Source organism: Nelumbo lutea, chromosome 1 (genome assembly GCF_056320005.1).
Source record: "Nelumbo lutea isolate HS-2025 chromosome 1, American lotus-T2T, whole genome shotgun sequence".
Taxonomy (NCBI): Eukaryota; Viridiplantae; Streptophyta; class Magnoliopsida; order Proteales; family Nelumbonaceae; genus Nelumbo; species Nelumbo lutea.
In genome coordinates, this window is record NC_142684.1 from 188206825 (window position 1) to 188222961 (window position 16137).

The 16137-nt window shown below is 42.3% G+C and overlaps 2 protein-coding genes and 1 long non-coding RNA gene across 10 annotated transcripts in view; 2 read left to right on the forward strand and 1 right to left on the reverse strand.

The window, feature by feature from the left end:
• The window catches only part of LOC148879920 (mediator of RNA polymerase II transcription subunit 12-like), a 28983-nt gene extending 25995 nt beyond the window's left edge, over nt 1–2988 (forward strand). For 5 of the 6 annotated variants that reach the window (XM_088961674.1, XM_088961673.1, XM_088961675.1 and 2 more), the window contains 2 exons: nt 1530–1863; nt 1994–2988. In XM_088961674.1, coding sequence (XP_088817800.1) covers nt 1530–1863; nt 1994–2446 — 787 coding nt within the window. In that variant the 3' untranslated portion in view covers nt 2447–2988. The remainder of the gene's footprint in view (nt 1–1529; nt 1864–1993) is intronic. The other variant, XM_088961677.1, reaches the window with a different exon arrangement.
• A 2069-nt stretch (nt 2989–5057) lies between these two features.
• Nucleotides 5058–7135, forward strand: LOC148879922 (uncharacterized). 2 transcript variants are annotated; one of them, XR_016104391.1, is made up of 5 exons: nt 5058–5252; nt 5380–5452; nt 5582–5654; nt 5997–6276; nt 6366–7135. It is a non-coding gene; the product is annotated as an uncharacterized LOC148879922 (long non-coding RNA). The 2 variants fall into 2 exon arrangements; XR_016104390.1 differs by lacking the exon at nt 5058–5252 and having other exon boundaries at nt 5313–5452.
• LOC148879923 (rop guanine nucleotide exchange factor 3-like) lies at nt 5646–8771 on the reverse strand. Of its 2 annotated transcripts, none has more exons than XM_088961680.1 (8): nt 8303–8771; nt 7726–8184; nt 7493–7609; nt 7206–7360; nt 7016–7090; nt 6613–6903; nt 6179–6514; nt 5646–6082 (listed from the first exon to the last, which is right to left on the reverse strand). In XM_088961680.1, the coding sequence occupies exons 2-8, from the start codon at nt 8057–8059 to the stop codon at nt 5963–5965; spliced, it is 1428 nt and encodes a 475-aa protein (XP_088817806.1). In that variant the 5' UTR covers nt 8060–8184; nt 8303–8771; the 3' UTR covers nt 5646–5962. The 2 variants fall into 2 exon arrangements, with proteins under 2 accessions (XP_088817806.1, XP_088817807.1); XM_088961681.1 differs by having other exon boundaries at nt 7726–8107; nt 8303–8525.
• Between the last annotated feature and the right edge of the window lie 7366 nt (nt 8772–16137).

Genomic DNA, 16137 nt, shown 5'->3' on the forward strand with positions numbered 1-16137 from the left:
ATGGACATATCAACATGAGTTTTACTTTAGTGCCAAGTCGAACAATTTTGGTGTCACGTACCTGTCTGGTACTTCTCTATGCTTTGCCCTAGCCATTAATATTTTATTTAGGTTTAGGTTGAGCCGTTGAGTGGGCATGAATGGATAGAGGGTGTTTATTTGCGTGCATGCCTATGTTATTGTGCTTGTCTATGCTTTGGTAATCTATTTCCAACTTCTGAATGTGGTGAGATTTTACAAGTTGCTAGAGTCAGGGGGTCAGATTGGATTGAACTGATACTTAACAGAAGAGCAAAGGTCCTGAGGGGCTGTTCTATTGTCTGTTCAACAGAGAGGAACAACAAGATATTAAGGAGGTTTCCCACACAAAAGAAGTAATTGAGAACATATCGGTAAAGGTGGCACATTGGGCTAATGCCTTGCCCATGTTCAACTCTGTTTCATTTAAGAGGATGGTCTAATGTAGCAAACTGCTCAACTACATGGATGGCATCTTTTTTATTTTTTGTAAGACTCCCAGTGGCAATCGAGTGAATCTCAACTTTGATGGGAGAAGCATGGGATCCAGGGATGTCAAGCATTGGTGGTGTATCTAGGAACAGCAGTGGTGAAGTTTTGGCATTAATGTAGCAAATTGCTCCACTACAAGCATAACAAGTATTTTTTTGGAAGGTTCCATGGTGGCAATCAAGAAAAACTCAACTTTGATGGGAGCAGTATGGGGAATCCATGGATCTTGAGCATTGGTGGGGTATTTAGAAATAGAAATTGTGAAGTTCTGGTGTTGAATGCGTTGGACTGCTGATAACGCAGTAGTTGAGATGGTCACACGCATCCCTCCGTTTAGGAGGTGTGGGATCAAACCCGTAGAACAGCAAGCTCTCTGTGGTATACTGACATCTGACTGATGAGCCAAATGGTTCGACTGTGGGGGTCAATGACAGATTGAAAACTCTATTCTGAACTGCAATTCATTAAACTTCTCAGCATTACTTGACATTAAAATGTTGAGGATTATGACTCATTGAATAGATCCTAGCTAAGAGATTGCCCAGACCAAAATATGTAATTTGGTAATTTTAACCATCTCTTGCTCTGCATTTTTTGAACACTCTAAACTTTGTCATTTGAATGAAACAGTAATACCAACTGATGGTGGCTCGGTAGGATCTGATTCATAACAGGGGCTTTTGGAATCAAATACTGCTGCCACCGGGGTTGGGGTGGTCAAGGGGATGGGGGAATATGGCTACCTCTTGTTGTGTGTCCCCATGAAGCAAAATAAAATAAAAAAATAAAACAACAGAGATGTTTAAGTTTGATTGTAATATTCTGCTCATAAATCCCGAGGTCCATTCATGAGGGGGTCCAGCCCTTGGAATGTGTAACACATTGCAACTTATGGGGGCCTAGACCGATTTTATGGGCCCGTAGCTCTTCTGCAAGATTTTTCCTAACAAGGTTATTAATTTTTCGTAGTACGGGATGGGATAATTGAAATTTTGCGAACTGCTTACTGGAATTTCCAGGGATTCATCTGGCAGGAACATGCGTCTGTTGCTTTCATCTGCCATACTACGTCTACTTGGAAGCCGGGTAGTGCACGAGGATGCAGATTTATCCTATCCCACACAAAGAAGTTCTCCATCCAAAAGGGAGGTGGAATCACCAATTGAACCGTCAGCAGTCATATCATTGGACCTCTGCGGTGACAGTCTATTTGATTGGTTACTGGCTATGCTGCATGGGTTGTTGAGCAGTTGCAAGCCAAGTTGGCTGAAGCCCAAGTCTGTCTCCAAATCAACCGTCAAATCTCCTAGGGATATATCTGTTTTTGATCGGGAGGCAGTAGAAAGTTTGCAGGTACAATATGATCCATATCCATTTGTTTAGTAATAATGATTTAATCATTTAGTTCCCTATTTACATGAATAAATTCCTAGTTTAGAAAGCTTTTCAAAGAAGTGGTTTCTTGTTTTTCTTTCTTGTGCAGAATGAGCTGGATCGCATGCAACTGCCCGAGTCCATAAGATGGCGCCTCCAAGCTGCGATGCCAACACTCCCTCCATGCTCATCATTCTCCATTTCTTGTCAGATGCCTGCAGTCTCAACTGCAGCTCTCGCCCTGCTGCAATCTAGCTTCTCAGTTCCTATGTTCCAACATGGAACTTCAAATCTGCCCCAGAAGAACCAAGTTCCTTCTGCACGAGCACCTGCAAGCATACCTGGGAAGTCCAAGCCATTGCCGAGTCAGGATCAAGACATGGAAATTGACCCATGGACACTCTTGGAAGATGGAACAAGCTCGGGACCCTCTTCAAATAACTGCAGTCTGGGTGCCACTGCTGATCATTCAAATCTTAAGGCTTGCAGCTGGCTAAGAGGGGCAGTTAGAGTGAGAAGAACCGACCTTACTTATATTGGGGCCGTGGATGATGACAGCTGACTACGTAACTGTTATTATTTGTCCAGAATTTGGCAGTTCTTTTGCAGGTGATGAATGGCTTAACACACCTCTGCATTGAGATTTGAGACTGCTGGTGCTATGCTCTTCAGGTCCTTGCTTTGATGTCAAGGAGGAGCTGCTGGGAGGAGGGGTCATGGGTCTTTTTGATATTCCAGCCTTCTGGTCCCCAGACCTCGTCGGGAAACACTAACCCCCTTGATTGATAATTCCCCTCCACGAGGAGCCCTTGCAGGTGCCGTTCGGAGGCTGTTGTATATATAGAAATATTGTTCTATTCCCCCCCCCCCCCCCAACCAATTCATGAGGAATTGAGATCAGAAAATATCTCAAAGAACGATTTGTAGTTTTGAGCTCATCGATTTTCAAGTCACTGCCCTCTTTCCCTTTCAACCCCCACCCCCCCCCCCCCCCCCCAGAGACAGACACGTTGTTTTCTCTATGCAAAGGCTCTGAGGCACGGTAGATATTGCACTAGATTTTTTGTTAACGGGCTATGGATGATGATGGCCATTTGCACTGAATCTCCAGCAACACTTTGTATGTGGCCCGATATTGTTGATTTGAAGGTGGTTAAAAAGTTTCGGTTAGAATATGATAAAAGATCCAAGAAGCAACAACGGGAATACAAGCAATATTATTGTTGTTGTTGATATTATTATTATTATTATTACTATAACGTTTTCTATAATTTCTGAAAGTGTTGCTTTTATGAAATATGTTTTGCGTATTATAATTAAGATTGAAAATATCATAACATACAAGGTTCAAAATTTCGGTACGGCCTATACAATTCGGGATTTAGGGCGGATAAATATTGTATCAGTGGGTTACCCATACACTTGTTTTAAGGTTTTATTTTTATTTTTTGAAAATGATTGGTTTATGTATAAAAGAATCTTGCTCTGAACATAAACTAAAATAGGGTTCAACTATGATGCCTTAAATACGAAAAAAAAAGGTTCAGAATTCCGATACACCCCTTCCGCACCATTGTGGTGTTCAAACTCAACTGCCTCTCCTGGCATCTTTAACCCCGAAACATCAGCGTGCAAAACAAAAAAAAAGTGTATTACCCTATAAAAAACAATAGTGTAGTACCCCACAAAAAACAATAGTGTATTGATACTATGAAAAATGTGGCTTAAAAAAAAACTATGAACCACTTACAAGTTTCATGACATGCCTGTGACAATGTGACATGATCATGAAGTCATGAATTTAGTGAATTCAGTCATTATTTTTCCAAGTTTCATTTTGTTTTTTTTTTTCGTTTTGTAAATCCAAAGGTGTTCTGCTCTACAAATTCAAATGCCATTGAGATCAAGGTGAAAATTTAGATTTTATTTTTATTATTTATATATATCGTCACTTTGTTTAGCACAATATTGCCAAATTCGGACCACATAGAACCAAAAACTTGCAACAATAAATATTGAAGTGCTAAAACATGCAAACTTGACACGTTTTGGCCAACTCAAATTTCATGTTTCAAACAATCCGATAAATGAAAGTTTGTTTTGGCTAAGGATACATCAATATACTATGCTTGGATAATAAAAGAATTTATTTAAAAACTTCAAAATTTTAAAAGACTTGGTAGGACCCTTTAATACTTATATAATTTACAAAAGTAAATAAAAACAAAAAAGTATCAGTTATATCGATACACACCGATATTCATTTGAAGGTGTATGAATATTTTAATGTGGTTTTAACTTTTAAGCTTTTAGCTACCACTTTCTTGATTTCGGCAGTCCTACCATTCAGTCTGATATCTGACAATATAAGGTGACTAGGATCTCTTTTAGTACACAAGGGTATATTTTAAATTACTAAGTGCATATAAATTTTCATCTAATGAGGAGGGCATTCTTATCATTATATAGTTCTGTTTGTGTTTCGATGGAAATTCTGTGAGAAGGAAGGTTTAAGCTTATCGCAATTAAAAGAGCTGTCAAGGGGGTTAATGGATTGAGCTGACTTGACAAACTTGTTTGCGTCCAAGTTAAAATTGGGTCAGTTTTTTTTTTTTTTTTCCTGTTAATATGGTTGCGTTCATCGGTGGAAAATTTATAGATGTAAAGCTCAATTGATGGGTTTAATATTCTAGTGGACCATTGGAGCTTTTTTGAAGTGATAATTGATGTAAATGTGCATGGATTATCAACGGAAAAGTCAATCAATGAAAAAATTTATATCAATTTAGACCTTACAATAAAAACAAATACGTATGAAATTTTATACCTATCCGTATTTTTACTGAAAACAAACACATACAAATGCAAATCCATGATAGATTTTACATCGGTTCACATTTACAACGAAAAGGCGAAAACTAACGTAACCTACGATCGGAATCGGGTTTGTTCATTCCTAATTGATTGAGACCCGACCCAACTGAGCCCAGATTTTCTACTCACTTTTCCTGCCCATTCCCTACCCGCCCTGAATTGCAGCCACACATGTCTTAATTCATAATAGAGATGTGTGGCTCCAATTCATGGCGGGTAGGGAATGGGTAGGAAAAGTGAGTAGGAAATGCCGAGTGTACCCAATTATATATCTGTACAGATATATGCCATTTTAACATGTCAATGCAATATACTTTAGAAGATGAGGATTAAGATATCTCTCTCAAGAAAAAAAAGGATTAAGAGAGAGAATTACAACAAAAAATAAATAAATCAAGGAAAAAATTACAGAAAGAAACCTGTAATTTTGGGGGCAGTGATACTTTTAGATTCCAGCACTTGGGTCCCCTGTTAAAAGGACTATAAAAGATAAAGTTACGAAAATGTTCATCCAAAGTTTTTGTATTTTTTGTATTCTTCTGTTTTTATACTTTATTCGCTTTCTCTGTATGCAATTTTCTTCATTTTTGTTATATCTTTCCAATTTTCTTTTTATTCTAGGTTGGTGGAGAGGGATGATGGAAAGCAAAACAGAGCATGGGGCGCTAAGAAATTAATGTCTCCATACACAGATGTAAGTGTTTCTATCTGGATTTTCGTTTAATTAATTGATTAATTAATAAAAAAGTGTTCGTGGCTGGTTTTGTCATTGTTAATAAGTACTTGATATGCAATTTAATCTTCAATGCTTTGAACTTTGAAGGAGACCAAGCCGGAATGTCTCAGACCCAAATCTCGAGCATGATTTGAATTGAACACCAGTACGCTTTTAAAAGGTAATAGCTCCCCACTTTTGTTCTGACTGTTACTACCATGTCTACTGAATCTTCTGTGAAGAACACAGATGGTCTTGCAGAAACTCCATATACAATTTAAAGCCTGAGTAGCTTCTCCATGGGGATGGATAAGTTGTTGTCGATCTGACAACCATTAGTACTACAGCAACCTAGTACATACATATATATATATGTATTTTGAGTATTGGAACTATTACAACCAAGTTCATATTTTGGGAGCTTTTCTCTTGAAATCGCAGTGAAGAATTGGACTTCAGCTTTCAAGCTGAACTACTCTGTTGTTTGTACTAACTCTGACGTTTCATGGATTTGTCTACATAGAGGACATCCTCGACCCAAGCAGCAATGTTGAAAGCCAATCCTTCCAACACTCTTGAATAGCTTTCTAGGATGGCTTGTCCCACATCCTGCAAGCAATGATCCATCCCCATTAGACTTTCTACAGTCGACATGATATGTGATTATGAGTAACGACAACATATAAACTGCATACGCAGACTTACCCTGTTGTACTGGATCTTGCATGTATCCAATGTTGTCTGTGGCAATTCTGGGTACCTCTGTTTCAAGCATAACAACAGAGTCTCAGCTCTTGCAGCAAGTAAGTTGTTCTTCTCGGTATCAACCATCAAATCCTTGACCATTTCCCATGAGGATTTTGAGTGATTGGTGCCTGCTTTGCGTCGCCAGGTGTGCATTGAGGCCTCAATTCTGTCTGCAGTCTCAAGGGCTTCATGCTCGGATGTTATATTGAGGCAATCAAGAAGATGGTCGGGGCAGAAGTTAACTGTGGAATACATGTAACGATAAATTGCATCTCCCAAGCTGGTTCTTCCGCTCTGGGAACAAGCAGGAAATAAAGTTAAGTCAAGCCAAGAGCTGAAATAAAGAGTAATTCTTGCTGAAGCACTGGATGATCAAGCAGGTTTCTTTTCACCTTTGGAAGAGCTGAAATGTATGTCTCCGGGATTTCCATCTCAGCAAGAATACTGCTGTTGATAGCTATTGCTGCTTTGTGTATTTGATTTGCACAGCCACGTTTATGCTGCAACTGTTTTCTTGACTTCTCGGAGAGGCCGCCTGGGGGAACACATGGTACCGGCAACCACCATTTCTCTTCCTTCCGCTGAATAACCCTCCGGAATGACCCTGTGGGGTTTGTGTTTAAGGGCAGGTTCCCCTCATCTACGTACCAGAACTCTGACTCCTTGAAGCTCTCTAATATGTCCTTCACAAGGAAATAATCAAGGCTTCTGTGTAAGCAAATGTCTATGAACCCAGAGAGAGAGAGAGAGAGAGGTTGGGCCCATGGTGGCCATGGTCTGTTGTCTGTTTCTTACCAGTAGCATAGTGTCCAGTTTCTGCAGTGCAGGAAGGTTCATGGAAATATCTGATCTGGGTCTACTTGTCATCAGCTGAAGGACCACAATGAATAGAATTAAAATGATTATAAAATGAAAGAAGAGGAACCAGCACTGGAAGCACACACACCATGACACCACAGATTGTTGGTCTATGGATTATTCTCACCTCAATAGACTTGTCATCTTGATAGATTTGGCAAGAAGGGATGAATTCAACTATGTAATTGCACACAGTTAAAAGACAGTCCATCTCTCTCCTCCACATAGACTTCTTCTCTGGGAGTAGAGGTTCTAGTCTCAAGTTCTGACCAAAAACAGTAGCTGCAGGACAGAGACAAAGAAGGGGAACAATGAGAGAGAATTTTGATGGGAGGAGCATATCTATATGTATCACAAATTAAGGGAACAGACATCTGTCTGTGTCTTTTTTTGCCGAGTTTGTACTGAACATACCGTAGAGGTTTGTTATGGCATTCGAGATTGCAACTGCTGTGCAGACGCCTTTCCCACTCCCGGACATGTCCTCTCCCAACAAGAGCTTAGAAAACCTTTCCTTCATCATTTCGATTTCTGGAAGCAAATTCAATTCCCACTAGTTAAAAAAAAAAAAAAAAAAAACTGTTTTCAGAGTTCATGAGTAAGGATTTTTTCACAAAATGAATGCAGATAAGTTAAACCCAGCTCACCAGAGTCTGAAGCCTCATGAGCATCGGATTTCTTGTCGACAACTTTGATGGGTTGCTTCGTCTCTACCAAACTCGTGATGCCAACGTCATGACTGGCGACAGATTTGGCAATTGGCCAGCCCAAAGTAGAATGCTCGTCAGAACAACTGTTGTCATCGGTGGGTTCTGAGAAAGCTGAAGTTCCAGAATTGGTCCTACAGTATCCAAATGAATCACCGCTCAAAGTAGAGTACCCGGTGGCTTCTGTGGTTGATGTATCTAACTGATCCCCCGAGGAAGGAGAGGGATGATAACCCGGGTCATAAAGATCACCGGCGTTCGAGAAGCTATCCATCTCGAACTTCAGAGTTTGATTTTGATCCAATCCTCAGACTATCATATACTGCAATACCTCAGCAGGCTCAGTTTTCAAGACATTACCGAAAAACCGCCATTGATACTTAAATTGGCAAGCAGTTGCTGATAAGAAAAAGGGGTAAGAACACTGAACACAAAGCGAGAAGCTTGAAGCTTAAAAAAGAGAAAGCAAAAAATTTGAACCGGGAAGAAGATTAAAACTCAAAAATGAAGTTCATACTCTGAAATCCGAGACAGATATTCTCTTATAAAGAGAAAAGAAAGCTCTGATAAGCTCCTTTTTTGGAGTGTCAACAATCCAAACAACTTACAGAATTAGCAAGAGAAGATTTTGAATATAAAGCAAGCTGTAATAGAATTGTAGGTAGACCAAAAGCTGAGAGAACTGGAAGATTTGAAATTCAAGCTAACCGTTGCAAAAGAAAAGCAAACGGTCCCCCCTTTCTTTCCTCACACCTCTTTGAACAATTGAACTTCAACTGCTTAACGTAGCTGAGAAGGACCGTTTGAAACTGATTCCCTCCCAACAGAGTACTCTTTCTCCTCTCCTCTGCCTTTTCTTTTTCTCCAGATACTCTCATCTCACCACCGTTAACGGTGAACACGAATTTGTAGCCGTCCGATCAGAAGACATGATTCCGGTGATTGAATGAGAATGAAATAGCACACACAGAAGACTGAAGACCCACCTCCGAGTCTGAGCTGAATCCATTTATAGAAGATCTGGTCCCACACATTAAATAATAAATAATTGAATATATCTCCCCACTCTGCAGCCACCTGTTCAAAATAAATCAGATAAGTTTAATTTAGAGTGGGGCCTAATGAATGATGGGTTCCGATTTCCTATCTTAGACACGTGGCAACTTAGTACGCCTTCACTGTAGCATCTTGCAGTGAAACCAAAAATTGGTCTATAACCATAAGATGCATCTCTATGAATCTACCGGCTCTGCGGTGGGCCACTAGTGATGGGCCGTAGATCAAAAACCGTAACTGTGGGACAAATTTTGGCCGTTGAACCAAAGTGGTTTCATTGATTGGCCTGTTACTGTTAGAACTTAGAATGACAATCGTGTGGTCTAATTTAAGTGCCCGTTTGGGAGGGTTTTGAGCTGCTTATGGAGTTGTACTAATCCACGAAACCCAAAAAGTCGTGAAGCCCAACTGATAAGCTTACATGAATCCAAAAATTGACTATGCAGTGAAGTTATGATAAGTAACTTCTTGGAGGCAGCTCAGTTAATGCAGTTCAACCATTGCATAATCTTTCCCAAACAGGCTATAAGCATGTATGATCTGTTTAGTATACAGTCGCAATCAGGATTGGAATCTGATGTTTTCACTTTTTAGTGATGTATCAATTTTTTGTGTTAAGTACTTCATCATTTGGTTTAGTTTCAAGTGGTCGAAGACTCAGAGGCCGAAGTGAACTTTTGCTGGATGAGGACTTGGATGCCGAGTGCCAAATGATGTAGCGCAATCCGACTGCTCCTAGATGGAGGTGACCTGGCTCCTAGTAGACGACGAACCTGGTGACCTGCAAGAGATGAACCAGAGAACTCGAGGTTGTTTACCCGGCGGGGTCGTTTCAATGCTTAAGTTAGCACTTAATTGTGAGCTGAAAATGATATTGGATTGTGAGAGAGCTAGAGAGCAGAGATTATGCATCCCCTTTTTTCCCCTCTCTCCCTCTCGCCTCTGGGGGGTAAGGCCTTTATATACTGGAGCCCTCACTGGTTTGGTGGAGTAGTTCCTAGATCTCCATTGTGATGGGATCTGTTTCCGTGTTAGGTGGGGATAACGTCACCAAGCGGTAAGGTTGCCCATTTCCTCTTGAATTGGGGAGTGGATGAGCTAATATAGCTATTACAAGGTACGATCCCGTAAGACGCGGGGTACGATGGTGAGATCCTTGGAATTACCACATGGCGGTCAGTCTGACTGGGAAGCTAGATGCCCGTAAGGTGCCAGGCTTGCATTGTGGCGAGCTGCATGTGAAGTGCTAGGCTGCTTGGTGGCGAGTTGCCGAGCTACTTGGTGGTGAGCTGCCGAGCTGCTTGGTGGCGATCTACCTGTGAAGTGCCGGGCTGCTTGGTGGTGAGCTGCCTGTGAGGCGCTGAGCTGCTTGGTGGTGAACTGCCTGTGAAGTACCGGGCTGCACCTAGTTGTCATGAGGTGCCATGTGTCATAATGTCATTGGAGGGCCAAATCTATTTCCTTCAGCTGTTTGGTTCAGACTTAAATCAGAATCAGAATTAGAATTGGCTAGAATGAACTCTCATTCCCAAAGAAGGGGAAGGAAATGACCATTCCATCAAATGGGAGAATACCATTCCACCAGAAATGACTGTATTCCAATTTTGCTCAATTAAACAGTTGAAATGGATTAGGAAGCATGTGGACTGGTAGAGCACTGAGAGTGATTGATAACCTGTAACCATTTGTTTTTTTGTTCATAATTCATATTCAATAAAATATAAACAGAAAAAGATAAATATGGTTAATTAGTATCATTATTTATTATTGGGATGTGGCTCAAAGTTTTGTTTATTGAGGTGGAAGAAAATTTTAGGGGTTTTAACCGTTCAATCTACCCTCGGGGTGGAGCTAAGATTTTCAGGGTTGAACTGAATCTTGACCATGGATTGATGTTATATCCATGGGTAGGATGAGATTTATAGGGGGGCTATTAATAGATTAGGAGGTAGCTGTAATTTCAGATTTCTGAGGGGGAATACAATTACTTATCCCATTTTCTTTTAAAAAGGTTCATGAAGTGATTATACATTCGTGTCCCCAGTCTTCTGACAGTCGAGTTTTGACTTGAGACTCTGTTAGTGGGTGGAGAACCAATAAACCCAACTTGACCCGACCCTATTCGGGTCAGGGTTAGCTGATCCTTGATTTAGTTTTGGGTTGGACTCTCATGTCAAATCCAACCCATTTGTAAACTTTTGCTCGGTATGATGCTACTACTTGTGGGGTAGAAATATAGAGTGGTTGGCTATCCGGAGATTTTGCTTCCATTAATGAATTGGAAATATAAAGAATGGAATCCTCCATTTGATCAATGATTATTGGTAGGGATGGTTTCAACACTCTATTCTGCAAATATGTACTTCCGCCTTTTTTTTCTTTTCTTTTTTTTTTTTAAATATTGAATGAGGTGATTTTAACATCCATCATTTTTCTTTTAAACCCCAAAATTTACTCCCTTGGAGAGATAACTACCGTGAATTTTATTAATGGCGGAAATGTGTATTTGGAGGACGGAGTTGCTCATGTTGACATCTGCACTTATATTAGGATTCAAGGTCATTTCCCATGTAATCAAAACATTCATGAATTGTTGAAAGGGTTTTGATGAGTGCGGATTTGGCATTTTGATATATGGCACCTCGGAACAAATAGGTGACACTCGGAATCACTTTAGCAATTTTCCTTAGCTAAGTTGATGGTGTCTCACTTGGCGGCCTGGCCCTGGTAGCCTGGCATAGGCGCGGCATGGCGGCCTGGCCCAGGTGCGACTTGGCAGCCTGGCACAGGTGTCGACCTGGTGACTTGGCACATGCGTCGATCTGGCGACTTGCAAGACGTGCTCGTCGATAAATTCGACATGCATATCCAAACACTCCCACGATCCTTGGAAGTTGACCCACATGCCAAACGATTCGGAGGGTGGTCAATGTGCATGGCAGTTATCTCAAGGAATCTCGGACCACTTAGACGACTTCTCAGAAATCTCGAATATGGTGTGTGAAGCCCAGCCGAACAATGCCTATATAAGGGCACCAACCCCAATGACATGGGGGGCAAGTAAGCAAATTCTAGCTCTCATACTTTGTGATATTTAGCTCGCAGTCTACTATGAGAGTACTGACTTAAGCATCGGAGCGACCTCACCGGGTTAGCCACCCTGGGTCCTCTGACATCTGGTTCCTTGTAGGTCTCTAAAGAGCAACGAAGCTCATCAATCCACTTCGGCACCTCACAGGTAGCTTGGCACCTCACAGGCAGCTCGGCACCTCACAAGTAGCTCGACACCTGGTCAGCCCGGCCCCGCCCAGCTCGACTCAGCTCGGCAACCAAAGTTCTCCACTTCGGCCTGAGTCATCGGCCACTTGGAAGCAGACCAGACGATATACTTAGCCAAAAAATCGATACATCACTAAAAATCGATTCATCAATTGGCGCCGTCTGTGGGAAACGCTACAAAAAGCTAATTTCTCATTCTCTGAAAGGCCAAGTCCTCTTCTTCCAAAAAACTAAGTTCTCACCTTTTACAAACTAAAAACTCTCACTTTCTAGTTTCCATTTTTTATGAGCTCAAAGGCTATACAGGAAGTTGATGGCCAACAGACTAAGCAACTCTATCAACTTTATTTCAACTCAGATAAAGCCTCATCAGTCCTCTTCACGAGGTACCCTCTACAAAGATGAGCTCTTTGCGGCTTCCGCGGGAGTAGGCGGCCAATAGATTAAATGGACACCCCTGCCTCCCGTGCGAGCTGGTGACCTAAAGTTAGTAGTGCTGCCCCCGTAGGTTGAGCTCCTAGTAGCTTCTTGTAGGAGTGGGTAATTGACGTCACTAACGAGGCTGATGCAGCATAGTCATAGCTCTAAGGCACCGACCTAGAGGCCTGGCATAGGCACCAACCTAGTAGCCTAGCTCAGGCATGACCTGGTGGCCTGGCCCAGGCGCCGACCTGGCGACCTGGCCCAGGCGTGAATTGGCGAGCTGATAAAAGACTTCGGCTCCACAAAAGACCCAATTTCCTTTTCGGCATGGGCAAAATCAAAGATCAAGGAGAGTGGACTACGAGTCACTCCTAGAGCCTAAGGGCTAAGGTGCCAAACTGGCAAAGACTTCGGCACCACAAAACACCCAGTCGCCTCTTCAGCATGGGCAAAATCAAAGATCAAGGAGAGTGGACTACGAGTTGCTCCCAGAGCCTAAGGGCTAAGGTGCCGAATTGACAAAGACTTCGGCACCACATAAGACCCAGTCGTATCTTCGGCATGGGCAAGATCAAGGAGAGTGGATTACGAGTCGCTCCCAGAGTCTAAGGGCCAAAATACCGAACTAGCGAAGACCTCCTCACCACATAAGACCCAGTCACCTCTTTGGCATGGGAAAAATCAAGGAGCGAACTACGAGTCGCTCCTAGTGCCTAAGGAATTGAGTCGACGCTTACGAGCTAGTCGAATTATTCATTCCGGGCCAAAAGGAGAAATTTACTCCCTTCGTCGAGTGGGGGCAAATGATGAAGGCGGATTTGGCCCTCCAATGATATTGTGACACATGGCACCTTAGAACAACTAGGTTACACCCGAAAACCACTTTGGCAACAACTTGCCTTAGCCAAGTTGATGGTGTCCTACCTGGTGGCCTGGCACAAGCATGACCTATCACAGGCGTGGCCTGGCACAGGCGCGACTTGGCACAGACCTGGCGGCCTAGCCCTGGTGCGACCTGGCCTTGGCACGAGCTGGCTGCCTGGCATTGGCATGACCTGGCGGCCTATCCTTGATGCAAGCTGGCAGCCTGGCACAAACACGACCTGGTTGCCTGACACAGGCACCGACTTGGCGGCCTGGCGGCTTGGCACAGGCACCGACTTGGCGACCTGGAGACTTGCAAGACGTGCTCACCGACGAATTCAGCATGCATATCCAAACACTCCCACGATCCTTGGAAGTTGACCAATGTGCTGACCGATCCAGAGGGTGGTCAACGTGCATGGCGGTTATCACAGGGAATCTCAGATCACTTAGACGACTTCTCAGAAATCTCGGATATGGTGCTCGCAATCTACTATGAGAGTATTGACTTAAGCATCGGAGCGACCTCGCCGGGTTAGCCATCTTGGGTCCTCTGACATTTGGTTCCTTGCAGGTCTCTAAAGAGCAACGAAGCTCATCAATCCAGCTTGGCACCTGATCAACCCGACACCTCATAGGCAGCTCGGCACCTCACAGGTAGCTCGACACCTGATCAGCCCGTCACCTCACAGGTAGCTCGGCATTATAGTCAGCTCGCCACCTAGCCTGCCCAGCTCGACTTAGCTCGGCAGCCAAAGTTCTCCACTTTGGCCTGAGTCATCGACCACTTGGAAGCAGACCAAATGACGAGGTACTTAGCCAAAAAATCGATACATCACTAAAAATCGATTCATCAGGTTTCTACCATATAATTTATAAGGGCAACTTTTGGGGTTTATTATCAATAAAAGTAACATATTTAAAAAAAATTCAAAAATAGGTTAACTTTTTAAAAATAATATCAATAAAGGGCAAAACACTGTTCATCTTCTTCTTCTTGCCATTTGTTCACTAGAACTGCCATCTGCCCACCTCTGCCTCTGGCACCGGCAACGTTGTTGGAGGTGGCCGGAGGCAAAGGTGGTGGCGGCAGCGCTTGTGGTTTCTCTGTCCAATGCCGCCACCTCCGCCTTTGCCAACATTGCCGGAGATGGGTGGAGACAGAGGTGGCGGTGGTGGCGGGTAGAAGAATGACCACCAGCATCGCTGCCGCCAACTCTGCCTCTGGCAATTGCCAGAGGTGGCGACGGGCGGCAACGGACGACGGTGGCGGGCGACGGCTCTGATGAACAAATGGCAAGAAGAAGATGAACAATGTTTTTGCCCTTTATTGATATTATTTTAAAAAAGTTAACCTATTTTTAAAAATTTTTTAAATATATTAAACTTTTATTGATATTAAACCCCAAAAGTTTCCCTTTGGTTAATTAGCAATTAAGGAGCATCTGAGAACCTTAGTTATAGAGACTACTGACGGAATCAAGAATCATGTGGTTATATTGTTGTATTAAGATTTAAATGGGTCCCCCAGTCTCCAGGTGTCTCGTCTTCTTTTAAGTCTGAATAGGCGGTATCAGCCCATTTAAGATAGTGGTTTCTTATTGAGTTCTATGAGAAATCAATGAAGAATCTGTTTGATCTTGACCATTAAAATCAACGAAGGAGACCCTTAAGTGGTCCTTCGATTATTGACTGGAAGGCTCTATTATGATTATCTGATATATAAAATGACAACCCATGAAAATAATTTGTTCAATTGGCAAGAAGGCATCCAAGGCCAACAACACGGATTCTGGTTCTCTGCTTAAACTATATCATATACATTACACAAACACAACCGGCTGGGCAATACATATATTTTCATTTTCGGGGCTTAAAACTCTGTTGTCTGCGGTCTCCGCTGAATTAAATCAATAATCTCTCGTCTGCTTGTGGGAAGAAACATGATGTCTGAGTCTGACATTGATCTCTTCTTCATGGCATGGGTGTCATCTTCGAGCATGTTGTATAGGAAATGGTTTCAGGTTTCAGGTTTCAGCTATATGAATGATGAATCCTATATGGAATTGGACCTTAACTAGACACAAGAAACAAGTCTCTCATTTCTCAAGGACAGGAGTAGCCTCGTCCCTGGGATAATGTCATCTGAAGTTTGAAGTTTCAGAACATTAGGTGAATTAAATCAGGATGCAGTGGAGTTGACCTAAGGCCCCGTTCATTTTTCCCCCCGGGTGGGTAAGTTACTTACTCACTTAGGAGATAGGTACCTATTTCTTTTTTCATGATCCTATGTGAACGTGAAAAACAAACATGGGAAAAGCGGTCAATGGGAACCACAGTCCCACTCCCCCCCTTTCAGCTACCCAATTGCAGTTTGTAAAAGTTACAAGAATTATTATTGTTGTGTTTGGTACCATTGCTGTTTTCATCTGAAATGTTTTAGATTGATCAATACAAATGGGCATAAACTGTTATCTGAGGCTGTTCATGCTTAAAAAAGGTATAGTTTAAAAATGTATGTCTGGGATGCAATTTGTAGAAACTCAAATTGACATTTCTTGCTCTAGGGGGCTGATAATCATTCCACCAATTTGTATTGATCAACCAAAAACATTTCAAGGAGAAACAGGAATGGTACCAATCACAACTTATGTAAGCTCAAAGTAACGTCTTAGTATTAATAGGCAAGATGACGTGTGAGGCATCTAGGCTCCTGAGTCTCAAATCAAA

Coding starts and splice junctions, on each gene's coding strand:
- LOC148879923 (XM_088961680.1), bottom strand. CDS start 8,059: ATGGATAGCTTCTCGAACGCCGGTGATCTTTATGACCCGGGTTATCAT. Junction 7,361..7,492: donor TGCCATAACAAACCTCTACG/GTATGTTCAGTA, acceptor TCTGTCCTGCAG/CTACTGTTTTTGGTCAGAAC. Junction 6,515..6,612: donor ACATTTCAGCTCTTCCAAAG/GTGAAAAGAAAC, acceptor GCTTGTTCCCAG/AGCGGAAGAACCAGCTTGGG.